General features: G+C 45.0%; 1 protein-coding gene across 1 annotated transcript; it reads left to right on the top strand.

Annotated features, from left to right (window-relative positions):
- The first annotated feature begins 4,805 nt into the window (after nt 1–4,805).
- Nucleotides 4,806–17,150, top strand: LOC112238650 (ephrin-A1). Its single transcript, XM_042296319.1, has 5 exons — nt 4,806–5,072; nt 15,627–15,922; nt 16,080–16,145; nt 16,342–16,464; nt 16,558–17,150. The coding sequence occupies exons 1-5, from the start codon at nt 4,975–4,977 to the stop codon at nt 16,677–16,679; spliced, it is 705 nt and encodes a 234-aa protein (XP_042152253.1). The 5' UTR covers nt 4,806–4,974; the 3' UTR covers nt 16,680–17,150.
- Nucleotides 17,151–17,488: the final 338 nt, after the last annotated feature.

Here is a 17,488-nt window from a genome sequence, read left to right as displayed (position 1 = left end):
TACACTGTGTACCAGTACTGAGTCATGATAACTTGGCTATATACACTGTGTACCAGTACTGAGTCATGATAACTTGGCTATATACACTGTGTACCAGTACTGAGTCATGATAACTTGGCTATATACACTGAGTACCAGTACTGAGTCATGATAACTTGGCTATATACACTGTGTACCAGTACTGAGTCAGGATAACTTGGCTATATACATGGGGTACCAGTACTGAGTCATGATAACTTGGCTATATACACTGAGTACCAGTACTGAGTCATGATAACTTGGCTATATACACGGGTTACCAGTACTGAGTCATAATAACTTGGCTATATACACGGGGTACCAGTACTGAGTCAAAATATCTTGGCTATATACACTGGGTACCAGTACTGAGTCATGATAACTTGGCTATATACACTGAGTACCAGTACTGAGTCATGATAACTTGGCAATATACATGGGGTACCAGTACTGAGTCACAATATCTTGGCTATATACATGGGGTACCAGTACTGAGTCATGATATCTTGGCTATAAACATGGGGTGCCAGTACTGAGTCATGATAACTTGGCTATATACATGGGGTACCAGTACTGAGTCATGATAACTTGGCTATATACATGGGGTACCAGTACTGAGTCATAATAACTTGGCTATATACATGGGGTACCAGTACTGAGTCATGATATCTTGGCTATATACACTGGGTACCAGTACTGAGTCATAATAACTTGGCTATATACATGGGGTACCAGTACTGAGTCATGATAACTTGGCTATATACACAGGGTACCAGTACTGAGTCATGATAACTTGGCTGTATACATGGGGTACCAGTACTGACTAACGATAACTTGGCTATGTACACTGAGTACCAGTACTGACTAACGATAACTTGGCTATGTACACTGAGTACCAGTACTGACTAACGATAACTTGGCTATGTACACTGAGTACCAGTACTGAGTCATGATAACTTGGCTATATACACTGAGTACCAGTACTGAGTCATGATAACTTGGCTGTATACATGGGGTACCAGTACTGACTAACGATAACTTGGCTATATACATGGGGTACCAGTACTGAGTCATGATAACTTGGCTATATACACGGGGTACCAGTATTGAGTCATGATAACTTGGCTATATACACTGAGTACCAGTACTGAGTCATGATAACTTGGCTATATACACTGAGTACCAGTACTGAGTCAGGATAACTTGGCTATATACATGGGGTACCAGTACTGAGTCATGATATCTTGGCTATATACACTGGGTTCCAGTACTGAGTCATGATAACTTGGCTATATACATGGGGTACCAGTACTGAGTCATGATATCTTGGCTATATACACTGAGTACCAGTACTGAGTCTTGATAACTTGGCTATATACACGGGGTACCAGTACTGAGTCATGATAACTTGGCTATATACACGGGGTACCAGTACTGAGTCATGATAACTTGGCTATATACACTGGGTACCAGTACTGAGTCATGATAACTTGGCCAAATACATGGGGTACCAGTACTGAGTCATGATAACTTGTCCAAATACACGAGGTACCAGTACTGAGTCATGATAACTTGGCAGGGAATACGGCCCCTGTAATGTACTGGGCCATATGCACTACCCTGTTTTAGCACCTTGCAGTTGAATGCCAAGCAGTTGCCATACCAAGCGGTGATGCAGCCAATCAAGATGCTCTCAATGGTGCAGCTGTGAAACCTTTTGAGGAGCTGAGGGTCCACTACAAATCTTTTCAGGCTCCTGAGGGGGAAGGGCCGTTGTTGTGCCTTCTTCATGACTGTGTTGGTGTGTGTAGACCATGTTAATACCTTATTGATGTGGAGGAACCTGAAGCTCTTGACCCACTCCACTACAGCCCTGTCGACGTGGTTGGCGGCGTGCTTGGCCCTCCGTTTCCTGTAGTCCATGATCAGCTCCTTTGTCTTGCTAACGTTGAGGGAGAGGTTGTTGTCCTGGCACCATACTGCCAGGTCACTGACTTCCTCCCTATAGGCTGTCTCATTGTCATCTGTGATCATGCCAACCACCTTCGTGTCGTCAGTAATCTTAATGATGGTGTAGGAGTCGTGCCTGGCCACGCAGTCATGGGTAACAGGGAGTACAGGAGGGGACTAAGCACGTCCCCCTGAGGGTCATCGTGGCAGATGTGTTGTTGCCTACCCTCAACACATGGGTGCATCCCGTCAGAAAGTCCAGGATCCAGTTGAAGAGGAAGTTGTTCAGTCCCAGGGTCCTGAGCTTAGTGATGAGCTTGGATGGCTCTACTGTGTTGAACGCTGCCCTATAGTCAATGAACAGCATTCTCACATAGGTGTTCCTCTTGCCCAGGTAGTAAAGGGCAGTTTGGAGTGTAATAGAGATGGCATCATCTGTGGATCTGTTGGGGTGGAATGTGAATTGGAGAAGGCTCCAGTGTGTCTGGAATGATGTTGTTGATGTGAGCCTTTAAAAGCATTTCGGGGCAACAGATGTGAGTGCCACGGGCGTTTCTGTGTGTGGAGTAAAGGTGATCTAGAGTTTCTGTATTTCTGTGTGTGAAGTAAAGGTGATCTAGAGTTTCTGTGTTTCTGTGTGTGGAGTAAAGGTGATCTAGAGTTTCTGTGTTTCTGTGTGTGGAGTAAAGGTGATCTAGAGTTTCTGTGTTTCTGTGTGTGGAGTAAAGGTGATCTAGAGTTTCTATGTTTCTGTGTGTGGAGTAAAGGTGATCTAGAGTTTCTGTGTTTCTGTGTGTGGAGTAAAGGTGATCTAGAGTTTCTATGTTTCTGTGTGTGGAGTAAAGGTGATCTAGAGTTTCTGTGTTTCTGTGTGTGGAGTAAAGGTGATCTAGAGTTTTGTATGTGAGGTAAAGGTGATCTAGAGTTTCTGTGTTTCAGTGTGTGGGGTAAAGGTGATCTAGAGTTTCTGTGTTTCTGTGTGTGGAGTAAAGGTGATCTAGAGTTTCTGTGTTTCTGTGTGTGGAGTAAAGGTGATCTAGAGTTTCTATGTTTCTGTGTGTGGAGTAAAGGTGATCTAGAGTTTCTATGTTTCTGTGTGTGGAGTAAAGGTGATCTAGAGTTTCTGTGTTTCTGTGTGTGGAGTAAAGGTGATCTAGAGTTTTGTATGTGAGGTAAAGGTGATCTAGAGTTTCTGTGTTTCAGTGTGTGGGGTAAAGGTGATCTAGAGTTTCTGTGTTTCTGTGTGTGGAGTAAAGGTGATCTAGAGTTTCTGTGTTTCTGTGTGTGGAGTAAAGGTGATCTAGAGTTTTGTATGTGAGGTAAAGGTGATCTAGAGTTTCTGTGTTTCAGTGTGTGGGGTAAAGGTGATCTACAGTTTTATCACCTCTAGTTACACAGGTGACATGCTGGCAAAAATGAAGTAAGTCGGATTTTAGTTTCCCTGCATTAAAATATTACAATTCTTCAGGTCCTGTTAATAGGATGGTCTGGAACAGAGCTTGTCTAGTTTGTTCTCTGGTGATTGGTCATTTACCAATAGAACAGAGCTTGTCTAGTATGTTCTCTGGTGATTGGTCATTTACCAATAGAACGGAGCTTGTCTAGTTTGTTCTCTGGTGATTGGTCATTTACCAATAGAACAGTGCTTGTCTAGTTTGTACTCTGGTGATTGGTCATTTACCAATAGAACGGAGCTTGTCTAGTATGTACTATGGTGATTGGTCATTTACCAATAGAACGGAGGGTACAGGTGTTTATTTGTCTCCTCAGGGAGCCCACTTGTTTGCCTCTTTTGCAGCGTCTCTTCCTCTTTCGAGTCCAGGGATTAGGGCCTGGTCTGAGCAGTATGTCAACAGCTGCCAACTTGTTGAAGTAGACATCTGAATCCAAATGGAAGTTAGGGATCACTGTTCTGATGTCCAGAAGCTCTTTTCGGTCATAGGAAACTATGTCGGAAATAAAGATTCACCCCGTGTAATATAGCCAAGTTATCATTGACTATCCACTGCAGAGCCATCTTCATTAATCTTCACACACACACACACACACACACACACACACACACACACACACACACACACACACACACACACACACACACACACACACACACACACGCACACACACACACAATGGAGTTCTGAGCCTGTTCACCGAGCCTTGTCCTGGTCCCGGCCTGGACTAGCAGAGAACACAGTGTGTTTGGCACATTTACTCATGTGTTCATTATTGCTTGATTTCTGCAACATGCTCATTTTTCTTGTTTTTTAGTGGCACAAAAGAAGTGAATACTAAATGTGGGATAAACAAGGTGGGCTATACTGTATTATAATGCATTCTTTTGAGCAGCTTTGTGTTGCTAATTTACAGTCACTGTGTGCCTGCAGACTATATGTCTACAGGGGACCCAGAAGATTAGCTACACATTAGATAACATCTTAATGATTCAATAGGATAACATCTGACTGACAGACACAGTTACAGATCAGCTCTCCTACAACCTTTAGGTGGACTTTTACATTACATTAGATTCACTTATTTTCTAAAGTGTACCATAGTATTTTTATTTCACATTTTCATGTTGTTGAATATGTGAGCCTATAATTAACACAAAAACTATTTTGAGTGCGTCATGAATTAATTTCAGTGTCACAAAAATAGCGATAGGCCTATATATTTCTGTCCATGGCTTTGATAATATCATATAGATTGGTTAAAGTGTTCATGGCGTCTCTAGTTGAATAGTCAGAGCAGCGGGGCGTTTTCCCCGCTGCTATTGGCTATACAACCCGGAGAGGCGTGGCTCCGTTAGACAAAACAGTCAACGCGCCTCGGACTGAACCATACAAACCGCTGATAAACTCAATAGAAGGAGGTCTCAACCCTAGAGAAAAGCAACAGCTATAGACCAGCACCCTTATCATACAGTTCTTTTGACAGTGTGCACAGACTTATTCTGCAATAACTGACAGTATTTGTTGGTGTTCTGGTCCAAAATCAGCAGCTATGGATTTGGTGTGGTTGGTGTGTTTGGCTGTGAGCTTCGGAACCTGGTTCGCCTCTGCAGAGAGACATAGCGTCTTCTGGAATAGCACAAACCCAAAGTAGGTGTTCTTAATCTCTTTCTCTCTGTGTGTGCGTATTTTGGTGTAGCACACATTAAAAGTGTGTGTGTGGTTTCTGTTTTCGCGCACCTAGTGCTCAACTCACTTTGAGAATGATTATCTGACACTACACCTGGCCAACTTACATACACTTTCTGTCATGGGATAAATACTGTGTGTCTCATCCACTCAATGGATAGCCTACGCGCTGAATTTCCTCGGTTCTTTATCAGACATCCCGCCCCACTGGACACACACGGCCTGGTTGAATCAACGTCGATTGCACGTCATTTCAATGAAATGTTGAACCAATGTGGAATAGAAGTTGACATCTGGATTTTGTTATTGCTTTTATTTCTTCCACTTGTAGGATATTAGGTGAAGGCTGTGTGCCTTGTTGTATTAGCTGTCTGCTTGCCCTTTTAACCAGGTAACAGAATTGTAATCAGCCTATGGGAGGCCAATCGCGCCGCAGGGCAAAAACAGAGAACAAGGGAAAGATTGGGAACGAATTCTGAGACAGATGGACAGACAGAATCAACCATATATATTATCTCGATACATAGACAGACTTCCTCACACGGCATAAAAATAAAGCCTGACATGAACCAACTCGACCTGAGTGTCTGAATATAGACTGTATGTCTGTGTTTCACTCTAGTGGTGCTGTTGACAGTCTGACACTTCAGCTCTCCAACGGGGGGAGAGGGGGTGTTTTGGGGTCAGAAATTGTAATGCTACCCTGCCACTCAGTGAGATCAATGGAGCTTGACAGCATATGTGAGACAGTGTGATTTATTGAGCTTTTAGCACAGAGCTGAAGATGGTGAAAGAAGGATGGATTATTTTATAGAGAAAATGGACAAAGACCGACTGGGTCGACGTTATTGTACCTTATCGGCCTTTTTGTGTTACCTTAATTCGATTTGCACTTAGTCTCTGTAGCCTCATTCTCCTTAGGACAATGATGATGACAGAACACTAAATTAGATTTCCTATGAAATGGGAAAGACATTGGTTTTGTAATTGAATTAATGACGTGAGCACAGGAAAATATTGTTGACGAGTCATACCATGTCATGCGTCGTGATGTAATGGGTTTTGTCGGTGTGAGTCAGTCGTGTACTTTACCTGTTCTGTACGCAGGTCTGACTTCACCAGGGTTTTGTCGGTGTGACAGCACTGAGATGGTGCCTCGAGCACAAGCAACACGACTTCTGTTGATCAGGTGATATGAGGAAGAGAGTGGGAGAAAAGAACGAAGAGAAGGACATCTGAACTAAACTCTTAGTCCATAATGACAAAAGAAAGCAGTTATAGAGGAGAAATCACCGCTTCAGAGTTGTAGGTCAAGTGAGAATTGCTATGAATGCAGAGAAATACAGAAAACATTTGAGGGGCAGTGTTGTGTGTGTTTAACTATACTTGACAGGAAGTCCCCACCAGAATAGTAAACAAACATTTGACCAACTGGGGACATTTTTTGTTGATCCCCACAAGATCAAATGTTATTTCTAGGGTTAGGAGCTACGTTTAGGTTAAGGTTAGGGTTGAGGTTAAACTTGTCCCCACAAGTTTAGCTGCGCAAGACTGTGTTCTTTAATCCGGCTCTGGACCACATTCCCACTCTAACTTGTGTTGCATAACATCATCATCAACAACAACAATCATCATGTACACTAAACCTTTTCGTAGCAGACTAAAGATAGACTAACGCATAACCAGACAGATATGTTCACACACTGTCCACTAAAGACCGATAGACTCACACTGATAACTTACTGATGATACAATCTCTACTCACACATTCTGTACTGCATATGTCTCTCACACACACTTTTTTTCCCCAGAAGTCTTTATCTAAAGTCTCTGAAAACCTCCAATTGGAACTCAGTGAATGTGGTTTTCAGAAGGAGAATAATCAGTGTTAAAATTGAAGACCTAATCCTAGTCTGGCCCGTACCCACCTGCTACTGTTACCACATGTTTACTGTATAATCCCTCGTCCTTCTCTTTAATCCCTCCTTCTCAGAGTTTCCCTCTTTCTTTTTCAACTTTCTCTTTCTCTCTGGGCAGTTTTCAGTCTTCTTTCAGCCTGAAAGCCCAATCTGGTCTCTCAACTGTCGTCCCACTTTACACTGTCTCAACCACCTGATTCACTCTCATGTGACCAATCTGTCAGTCAGACTGACAGCCAGTGAATCACTGAGTTGAATTGATTCTAATTGATTCCTGGCTGATTGATCTAAGGCGATCAGGTGTAAACTGATGTTTACTGACTGACTTCGGATGGTAACACACAGATCGCTCAGTGAGTGTGTACAGTTGTCAGTCTCCAACTTGACTGGTGTAGAAACTGGTTTTTCGGTGTGTGTGTGAGAGAGACTGGGCTTGTTTTGACCTGATCCAACAGCTTAATCATTAGTTCTGGCGCAATGCCTTGTTACTGGAAGTTTTTTTGTTGTTTTTGACTGAGTGTGTAGTGTTGCCTGAACTCCAATGTCAGAGAAAGGGAGGGGCCCTACATGTAGGCGATATTACGGAGCACTGGTAAATCAGTGACTCTCTCTCTCACACACACACACACTCTCTCTCTCTTGGGGCAGGAGGGAGGAGTTGGGTGTTAATATTAGTAGCAGCCAGCATTCCACACTTCCCCTGTTACTATACTCAACTCTGTCAGCTGTGTTCGACCCCCCCCTTTCCTTCCTTCTCTCCCACCCTCTGTACCTGTCTGTTCCTCTCTCCCTCTCTCTGTACCTGTCTGTTCCTCTCTCCATCGCCACTCCCTCTTCTCCACACCAGCTGCGTCTTCTCCAGCTTGTTATTGACTTACCACCTCTATCTCACTCTCTCTGTTTCCATGAGGTCATCTCTACCACATATTCAAGTATTCATGTTCTCCTCTCCTATATAGCTATACATTTCCAATCCTCTGTCTTTTGTCTTTCTCTCTCGTGTTGTTGAGGTGTTGGGCTTGTCTGAACAGATATGTCCTAGAGGAAGAGGTTTAGGGTTGTGGTGGCTGGTGGCTGGTGGGGGAAGAGGGTGGTGTGGTTGTAAAGTTAAATGTGTGATTTTCTTCTCTGTTGTAAAGCTCTTCTTTCCTCTGGCTATATTCCCCCTCTCTCTTCTGAAAGCCTCCCCTCTCTCTCTTCTGAAAGCCTCCCCTCTCTCTCTTCTGAAAGCCTCCCCTCTCTCTTCTGAAAGCCTCGCCTCTCTCTCTTCTGAAAGCCTCGCCTCTCTCTCTTCTGAAAGCCTCCCTCTCTCTCTTCTGAAACCCTCCCCCTCTCTCTTCTGAAAGCCTCCCCTCTCTCTCTTCTGAAAGCCTCCCCTCTCTCTCTTCTGAAAGCCTCCCCTCTCTCTCTTCTGAAAGCCTCCCTCTCTCTCTTCTGAAAGCCTCCCCTCTCTCTCTTCTGAAAGCCTCCCTCTCTCTCTTCTGAAAGCCTCCCCTCTCTCTCTTCTGAAAGCCTCCCCTCTCTCTCTTCTGAAAGCCTCCCCTCTCTCTCTTCTGAAAGCCTCCCTCTCTCTCTTCTGAAAGCCTCTCCTCTGAAAGCCTCTCTCTTCTGAAAGCCTCCCCCTCTCTCTTCTGAAAGCCTCCCCTCTCTCTCTTCTGAAAGCCTCCCCTCTCTCTCTTCTGAAAGCCTCCCCTCTCTCTCTTCTGAAAGCCTCCCCCTCTCTCTTCTGAAAGCCTCCCTCTCTCTCTTCTGAAAGCCTCCCCTCTCTCTCTTCTGAAAGCCTCCCCTCTCTCTCTTCTGAAAGCCTCCCCTCTCTCTCTTCTGAAAGCCTCCCCTCTCTCTTCTGAAAGCCTCCCCTCTCTCTCTTCTGAAAGCCTCCCCTCTCTCTCTTCTGAAAGCCTCCCCTCTCTCTCTTCTGAAAGCCCCTCTCTCTCTTCTGAAAGCCTCCCCTCTCTCTTCTGAAAGCCTCCCCTCTCTCTCTTCTGAAAGCCTCCCCTCTCTCTTCTGAAAGCCTCTCTCTTCTGAAAGCCTCCCCTCTCTCTCTTCTGAAAGCCTCCCCCTCTCTCTTCTGAAAGCCTCCCCTCTCTCTCTTCTGAAAGCCTCCCCTCTCTCTCTTCTGAAGCCTCCCCTCTCTCTCTTCTGAAAGCCTCCCTCTCTCTCTTCTGAAAGCCTCCCCTCTCTCTCTTCTGAAAGCCTCCCCTCTCTCTCTTCTGAAAGCCTCCCTCTCTCTCTTCTGAAAGCCTCCCCTCTCTCTCTTCTGAAAGCCTCGCCTCTCTCTCTCTTCTGAAAGCCTCGCCTCTCTCTCTTCTGAAAGCCTCCCCTCTCTCTCTTCTGAAAGCCTCCCCTCTCTCTATTATGGATCCCACCTTTCAATTCAAGGGGCTTTATTGGCATGAGAAACATATGTTAACATTGCCAAAGCAAGTCTCTCTCTCTACCACCTCATCTGTCGCTCTGGGTCTCTAATCCTACAGCAGAATGAGGGGGAAATACACGCGCACACAGATTACAGACGATCTGAGCTGTAATCTGACTAGCTGACCTATAGACACAAATCGTCATTGTCATTCTGCTGCATTTTATATTTAGAATAGATTATATCCTTGTTATCTCTCTGGCGTAACACGTGTGTGTGTGTGTGTGTGTTAGTCAATCTGAAGCTCCTTAAATATGTAGTGGAATATATCCTACAGAGAACAATCAGTTAAAGGAGCCAATAGGGAAGCTCCAGTCAGTCAGCTACACAGCGTATAGTTCTGTCCATTCAATCACATCTAGGCATATAGCCTGTTTCCTGCTGACATAACAGCTGTCTTACCTAACACTCTCACATACACATTATCATGGATGTAACATAAAACGCTTTGCCGTGTTTAAATTATGTATTTTTTTTAAATACTTTAATTAGCACCACCTGGGCCCCCTTCCATCTCAACTCTTCCTCTCTGCTCCTTATCTATGGTTCAGACTTCCTCTCTCTCTCCGTTAGTCCCTCTCTTTCTCACAGACCCTGCTCTGTTTTCCTGAGTAGTTTTCCACACAGATCACAGCAGCTTGCTGTGTCTCCCCACTTTTACTGTTTGACTCAATTCTACAGGACTGAGGACTGCTTTATCCTCACGTTATCACATTGTGTGTGTAGGGTCATGTTTGTGTATCATCTCGTGTAGCGGTTCAGAGATGGCTCTCTGTTGCCCCCTAAGGGCCACTTCCAGTCTCCGCTCAGCTCAGGACTGACTGACTTCCTCCTCTGTTTGAAGCAGCCAGGATATTTCCAACAATTTTTGCAATTCATGACATTCACTTTGAATGAATGAAAATAGTTTTGACCCCAACTGTGTTATTCTGTATAATCCAGATTGAACCAGGGTTAGTTGGAATATAATCGCCCTGGTTGAGAGACCTGTGAGTCTAGTTCTCCTCATTGACCCAAACCAAGCTGCATATCTAGCAACCTGCCAACATGTAGCCTTTTTCTATTCATCTGAAAGAGAGAGTTGGGAACAGAAAGCGGGGGATGGGTAAAAGAGGAAGGGATTTGTGTTGAGAAATTAGGCTGTCATGAAGAGCTCTGATATTATGTTACCTTTTTAAGAGCAAGGGAAGAATAGAGGAGGAATGAACGGAGGGGGATGGGTTAATTTAGAGCGCATAAAGGAGAGAAAGACTGAGGGAGGAGAGATGGATGAATGGATGGCTGGCTGGAGGGAAGGGAGAAAAGGTTGTGTTGACATTTTTAAAGGCTCTCAAACCCTGCAATTCCTTATAAAGAATCACACATACGATGAATGTGGTAGTACTAATTGGAGTCTGGATGTGATAATGGGGGTTGGGACAGAATGATTAGACTCCTGTTATTCTGACCTGTTGGAGCGTGACAGACAGAAGAATGACCTCTTTGGAACTCTCCTCTTGAGAGAGAATGTGGGAGATTAGAGCGAGAGATTAGAGTGTTCTAGAGAGGTTCTACTAGGGGAGTTGGTGTATAATACTGTATTAGTAGATACAACTCAAACCCAGATTACAACTGACAGGCTTATATCCTCTTGAGTTGAGGTGTGAATGTGGGATACCACAGTGAATTAATAGGGTCATTTATATGCCTGTGTGTGCAGATTTTATAGTTGTATGGTGTGAGAGCATTCTATTCCACAGACTCTCACAAACCCCAGAAGCCCTGTCATGACATTCCTCGTGTGTTTGTTGCCGACTATCTGTGGAGTATATGGTGGGTTTTGTTAACAGTGCTGACTCTCCTTCAGACTGTGTGTGTGTGTGTGTGGACTCTCCCTTGCTGAGTCAGTGGGAGTGTGTATGAGGACTCTGAACTCTAACCCCTGTGACCTGCCTGACCGTTTGTAACATTCCCCAAAGAATGAGAGCAGGAGGAGACGGGGAGAAAGGAGAGCATTTTGGTTGTGGGTTTTTATATGGAAAACACAGGAGGGATGGAGGGAGAGAAGAGAGATGGGCCTTTAAGTAGAGAAGAGAAGAGAGATGGGCCTTTAAGTAGAGAAGAGAAGAGAGATGGGCCTTTAAGTAGAGAAGAGAAGAGAGATGGGCCTTTAAGTAGAGAAGAGAAGAGAGATGGGCCTTTAAGTAGAGTAGAGAAGAGAGATGGGCCTTTAAGTAGAGAAGAGAAGAGAGATGGGCCTTTAAGTAGAGAAGAGAAGAGAGATGGGCCTTTAAGTAGAGAAGAGAAGAGAGATGGGCCTTTAAGTAGAGAAGAGAAGAGAGATGGGCCTTTAAGTAGAGTAGAGAAGAGAGATGGGCCTTTAAGTAGAGAAGAGAAGAGAGATGGGCCTTTAAGTAGAGAAGAGAAGAGAGATGGGCCTTTAAGTAGAGAAGAGAAGAGAGATGGGCCTTTAAGTAGAGAAGAGAAGAGAGATGGGCCTTTAAGTAGAGAAGAGAAGAGAGATGGGCCTTTAAGTAGAGAAGAGAAGAGAGATGGGCCTTTAAGTAGAGAAGAGAAGAGAGATGGGCCTTTAAGTAGAGAAGAGAAGAGAGATGGGCCTTAAGTAGAGAAGAGAAGAGAGATGGGCCTTTAAGTAGAGAAGAGAAGAGAGATGGGCCTTTAAGTAGAAGAGAAGAGAGATGGGCCTTTAAGTAGAGAAGAGAAGAGAGATGGGCCTTTAAGTAGAGAAGAGAAGAGAGATGGGCCTTTAAGTAGAGAAGAGAAGAGAGATGGGCCTTTAAGTAGAGAAGAGATGGGCCTTTAAGTAGAGAAGAGATGGGCCTTTAAGTAGAGAAGAGAAGAGAGATGGGCCTTTAAGTAGAGAAGAGAAGAGAGGGATGGGATGTGAATCTAGAGGGGAGAGATGTGATAACAGCAAGAGATGAGGAGAGGACTTCAAAGCTGTTGAGAACTTAATGAGGTGTTAAACAACTCACCCAAATCACCCTACTGTCATAACCACCTACCACACACACACTCAAAGCAAACACACACACACACACATCTGTGACGCAGTAGCTGCAGTAGCAGCTCTGAGAACTGTTCAGAGAAGAGAAGAGGTGAAGGGAGACCACCTTCCACCCTGGCTGTTTACACACACCTCAGTGAGACACACACCTCAGTGAGACAGGCAGGCTCTGCCCTGATAAACAGATGTGCTCAAGTGCCTGGGCTGTGAGGCGGCCTGAATTCTGGTATTCAGAGAACCTCTCTCTCCCTCACGCGTAGCTATCACATTAACGCAACTGTCACTCTCCTGTGAACTGTCAGAGTAGAAGGATGAAGGAGAGGGAAAGACTATACTGTTCGAAGGGAGGGAGGGAGGGAGGGAGGGGTGCTTGTGTTCCAGGTGTGAGTCTGGCTCTGTGTCAACTGGCTTCAATCAGCTGGACTTCTCCCAGATCCCTAGGCTGAGATTGCGCACAAACACACACACACACACACACACACACCCCTCCCATTGATAAGTATGGCCATCAACATTACTGTAAATCTAGCTTCATCGTGATTATTGTACAGAGTCAATTATGGGCAACATGGACCACGTGCAAAATGCTGAGAGCCATAGTACCTACAACACACCACACCTCACCTTATCACATCTACATCAGCCTCTACTAGTGAGCAGAGGACACTGAGCACAGCCTTGGGGCTAGAGGGGGTGAAGGTTGGGGGGCAGACTGGAGTCTAGTCAGCTCCAGGGTTTATGTCTTTGGGGGGAGGAGTAATTACACCCTATTCAGAACCCCTCCTCCCTTTGTGGGCAACAGCTTGGCCCCAGACCTCAGATAGCTTTTAATTAAGTAGGAAGAGCGACAAAGGGAGATCTGAAAGTTTGTGTGGAGTGACAGATTAGCAACAGAATATGTGTTTTGACAGCTTTAGACAGGAACATGTTTTTAAGGAGAAGCTGTGATTAGTGTGGAAATCAGGTGGATTCCATTCAGTTAGGAAAGTCTCTTTACTCTACTGTAGCAGTGCAGTTCTCTCGTGCCGTTCGTCTCAACCCTGTCATTACCAGTCTGAGTCAAAGAAATAAGAAAGGAACACAGATTTGTTTGTCAATTAAGCGCTTGAACCGCAGACCGGTGTGTGTGCATGCGAAGGCTAAGCCAAAGATATCATCCTGTTATGAAGTGGTGTGAGAAAGAGGCTAATCTAGCTATTAGCCCTGGCTAATGAGCCTAGGTACGGGCTCTGCTAACAATACATGTTGTGACAGGCAGGTTACTGTCTCTCTCACAGACACACACACACACACACACACACAGTGGCAGGGGGGTTAGAGACCCACATGGAGCCAGTGTGTCTGTCACTTAAGGACAACAACAACAGTAGAGAAAGGAGGGATGGAAGGAGGGATGAAAGGAGGGAGGCAGGATACCAGATACCTCCTGTTCCAGGCTTTGATGTTTGGACACACACTAACACAACATAAACGTGTATGAACTGGGTTCTTCACACAGTCTCTCTCACACACAAAGCTAGTGTATACATTACTATGAGCCCTTCCTCCCTAATTAAAGTGCCACCAGCTGCCTGTGATACAGACACTCTCTCTCTCTCGTGGCACAGAACAGAGCCACACACCCAGAGTATGTGGCAGGGTGTTTGTGCTGTGGCCTGTGTGGATGTCTGTTCAGCCCAGGGCTGGGAACCAATGAGACTCTGACGTGCATATTCTACTGATTACATCCTCAAGCTCTTACCCACAAACTCAACCTCTCTTCCAGAAAAGTGTGTGTGTGTGTGTGTGTGTGTGTGTGTGTGTGTGTGTGTGTGTGTGTGTGTGTGTGTGTGTGTGTGTGTGTGTGTGTGTGTGTACCCTGCCAGCACCACTGACTCCACTCGGCAACACAACTCATAGTCCCTGTGTGAGCTGAATCCTAATAGGCCTGGAGGACAGCTGGAAATCACTGTTTTAATTTGATACCCAGATACAGCACTTTGTTTCTTTCATCTCTCTAACTTTCCTTCCTACCAGAAATATACGTTCCACTGCTCTACCCAATGTTCTAGGGTTTATTTCATGAGGTGTGTGTGTTAGACTTTCACGTGTATACCTCAGTAGATTGGAGGGGTTGACTGGAGGGAGGGAGGGTGAAACAACCACCACAACAACAGTTTAAAATCTAGAACTGAGATTTTAAAGAATCAAAAAGAATCATAGACAATGGAGGGTGAAGATGAAAACGAACAGAGAGAGAATGTTTCCACCTCCCTCAATATTTATTTTTCATGGAGGGAGGAAGAAAGAAGTAGGAAGAGGCAGAATCAGGGGTGAAGAATCACTAGAGGAGTAAAAACAGTCACACCCACTGACACTCCAACAGGTGGAGAGGGAAAGAGGGAGAGGGACAAGGAGAGATGATAACTAACCCATTCAAATGACTTGTGTAGGAAGGGAGAGCGAGATTAAATGACTTGTGCAGGCAGCGCATGTATATGACAGACAGACAGAAGGAGAAACTGTCACTCAACCTATTCTCCATGGACACAGCTGGCCAGTGAAACTCTATTCTTAAAACAACATGAGTGGAACGCTCCAGAAAACAGATGAGGGATCGGCAGAAAGAGTGTAGGTGTGTAGTGGTGTGTTCTTGTCTAAATAAATGCATCAAACAAGTTCAGCCAGTGACTCCTGATTGGCTACTAAGTAATTCTCATTGTCTGGGTGACAGGTCTACACTAGGACTCAAGCAATCACACACATGTGCCGCAGGTGCAAACACACACACACACACACTGTTTGTTTGGGCTGAGTCTTATGAACAGCTTTTTGTGTTTATGATTGTCCGTGATTGTTTATTATGAGTGTGTGTTTATGATTGTCCGTGAGTGTTTATGAGTGTGTGTTCATGATTGTCCGTGAGTGTTTATTATGAGTGTGTGTTTGAGTAAGTCAGTTCTTTCATGCGTGTTTGTTCATGTGAGAGGAACAGCCCACCCAAACATGGGCTCAACTCTGTCATCTGGCTGGGAATGGGCTCAACTCTGTCATCTGGCTGCGAATGGGCCGTGATGATATTTCATAATGTTACGTTTGTTCCAGTCAGTCAGAGACGACTACTAGATGTAAGGTCATCTAAAGATAATAGCCAGCCATGTTACTAACCACCTTTCTCTTCTCTCGCTCCCTAGTTTCCTATGGGATGAGTTCACAGTGGAGGTGAAAATCAACGACTACCTGGACATCATCTGTCCTCACTACACGCGCGGGGAGCTGCCGTCCCAGGAGGCCGAGCGGTACGTGCTGTACATGGTGGAGAAGGAGGACTATGAGGTGTGTAAGCCCCACTCCTTCGACCAGCTGCGTTGGGAATGTTCCCGGCCCTTCGCTGCCCACGCCCCCGAGAGGTTCTCCGAGAAGTTCCAGCGCTTCACCCCCTTCACCCTGGGCAAGGAGTTCAGACAGGCAGAGAGCTACTACTATATCTGTAAGTATATCAATACTATAGTAGTACTACACATTAACTAATACCACTACTATTGATGTGCAGTACTTCTGAATGAATACTACCACTTAACTGTACAATAGACTACTCTAACAATGCCTGGGTATTCGTACTAAATCTCCCTCTTCTCCCTCTTCAGCCAAGCCACTGCATCACCACGGCCAGGAGTGTCTGAGACTGAAGGTGGATGTGGTTGGACCTCATGGTGAGCTCCATTCCCCTGTCTCCATCAACATGCTAGCATTAGCCTCTGTTAGCTTTAGCCTTTAGAGGGTTTTCCTACGGTAGCATTAGCTTCCGTTAGCATCAATGGCTAAGCCTAGTGTTCCACATATTCAGTGGTGTTCCCGTTGGGTGTTCATACAATCAAGTTCTTACCAATGACTTCTTGTCTTCTACAGGTTCTGGGAAGGCCAAGGCTGACAAAGGCAAGGATGGAGCGATGGAGGAAGCGATGGATGGAGGAAAGGGAAAGATGGGAGGAGGAGGAGGAGTGCACAACCCCTCCAACAGGCTTCCAGCCGGTACGTCTCCCTTCTGTCCATCCAGTGAGACAGTCAGATGTACAGTAGAATTGTTCCACTTGTTTCTGATAATAACATGTTCTCTCTCTACAGATGACCCTACTGTGTTGGAGCCTAAGGTTCAGAAGAGTGTGGGTAGTTCAGGTGTTCAGCTGGTCTCCCTGTCGGTCTTCTTCACCCTGTTCCCCGTCCTACTATCCCTGTTACTATATTGACTGAGTTAAAGACCTAGCTACAACAGAGACACTGTCAACCCAATGCTGGACATTGGCACAGAGAACATTTTTATAGATATTTTTATATTTGCAACTGGACTGAGCTGCTCTGTGTGTGATTGGAACGTGGATCGTTCCAGAGACCATGATCTTCAAGAGTATTTTCTGAAGGATGTTTTTCTACATGTTTTTGTAAATGAAAGAGGATGGATGCTATTCCCCCTTTTCACTGCATTTGATCTGTATGGACACTTGGAAACCCCACTGACTCTGGAACAGATCTAACTGGAAACGTGATGTACTAATCATTATTAGAAAACTGACAAAAGCAGAACTGTTTTCATGATTACCCTGAATTGAAGTTTAACAGTGATATACACTGAGTGTAAAAAAACAAGATCAGTACCTTCCTAATATTGAGTTGCACCCCCTTTTGCCCTCAGAAAAGCCTCAATTCGTCAGGGCATGGACTCTATAAGGTGTCGAAAGCGTTCCACAGGGATGCTGATCCATGTTGACTCCATTGCTTCCCACAGTTGTGTCAAGTTGGCTGGATGTCCTTTGGGTGGTGAAAGATTCTTGATATACACAGGAAACTGTTGAGCGTGAAAAACACAGCAGTGTTACAGTTCTTGACACACTCAAACCGGTGTGCCTTGTACCTACTACCATACCCCGTTCAAAGGCACTACAATCTTTTGTCTTGCCCATTCACCCTCTGAATGCACACATACACAAGCAATGTCTCAATTGTCTCAAGGCTTAAAAATCCTTCGTTAACCTGTATCCTCCCCTTCATCTACACTGAT

The sequence above is a fragment of the Oncorhynchus tshawytscha genome, linkage group LG02 (genome assembly GCF_018296145.1).
Source record: "Oncorhynchus tshawytscha isolate Ot180627B linkage group LG02, Otsh_v2.0, whole genome shotgun sequence".
NCBI lineage: Eukaryota > Metazoa > Chordata > Actinopteri > Salmoniformes > Salmonidae > Oncorhynchus > Oncorhynchus tshawytscha.
The sequence above is the reverse complement of the archived record's forward strand: the minus strand, read 5'-3'. Positions and strand labels throughout refer to the sequence as shown.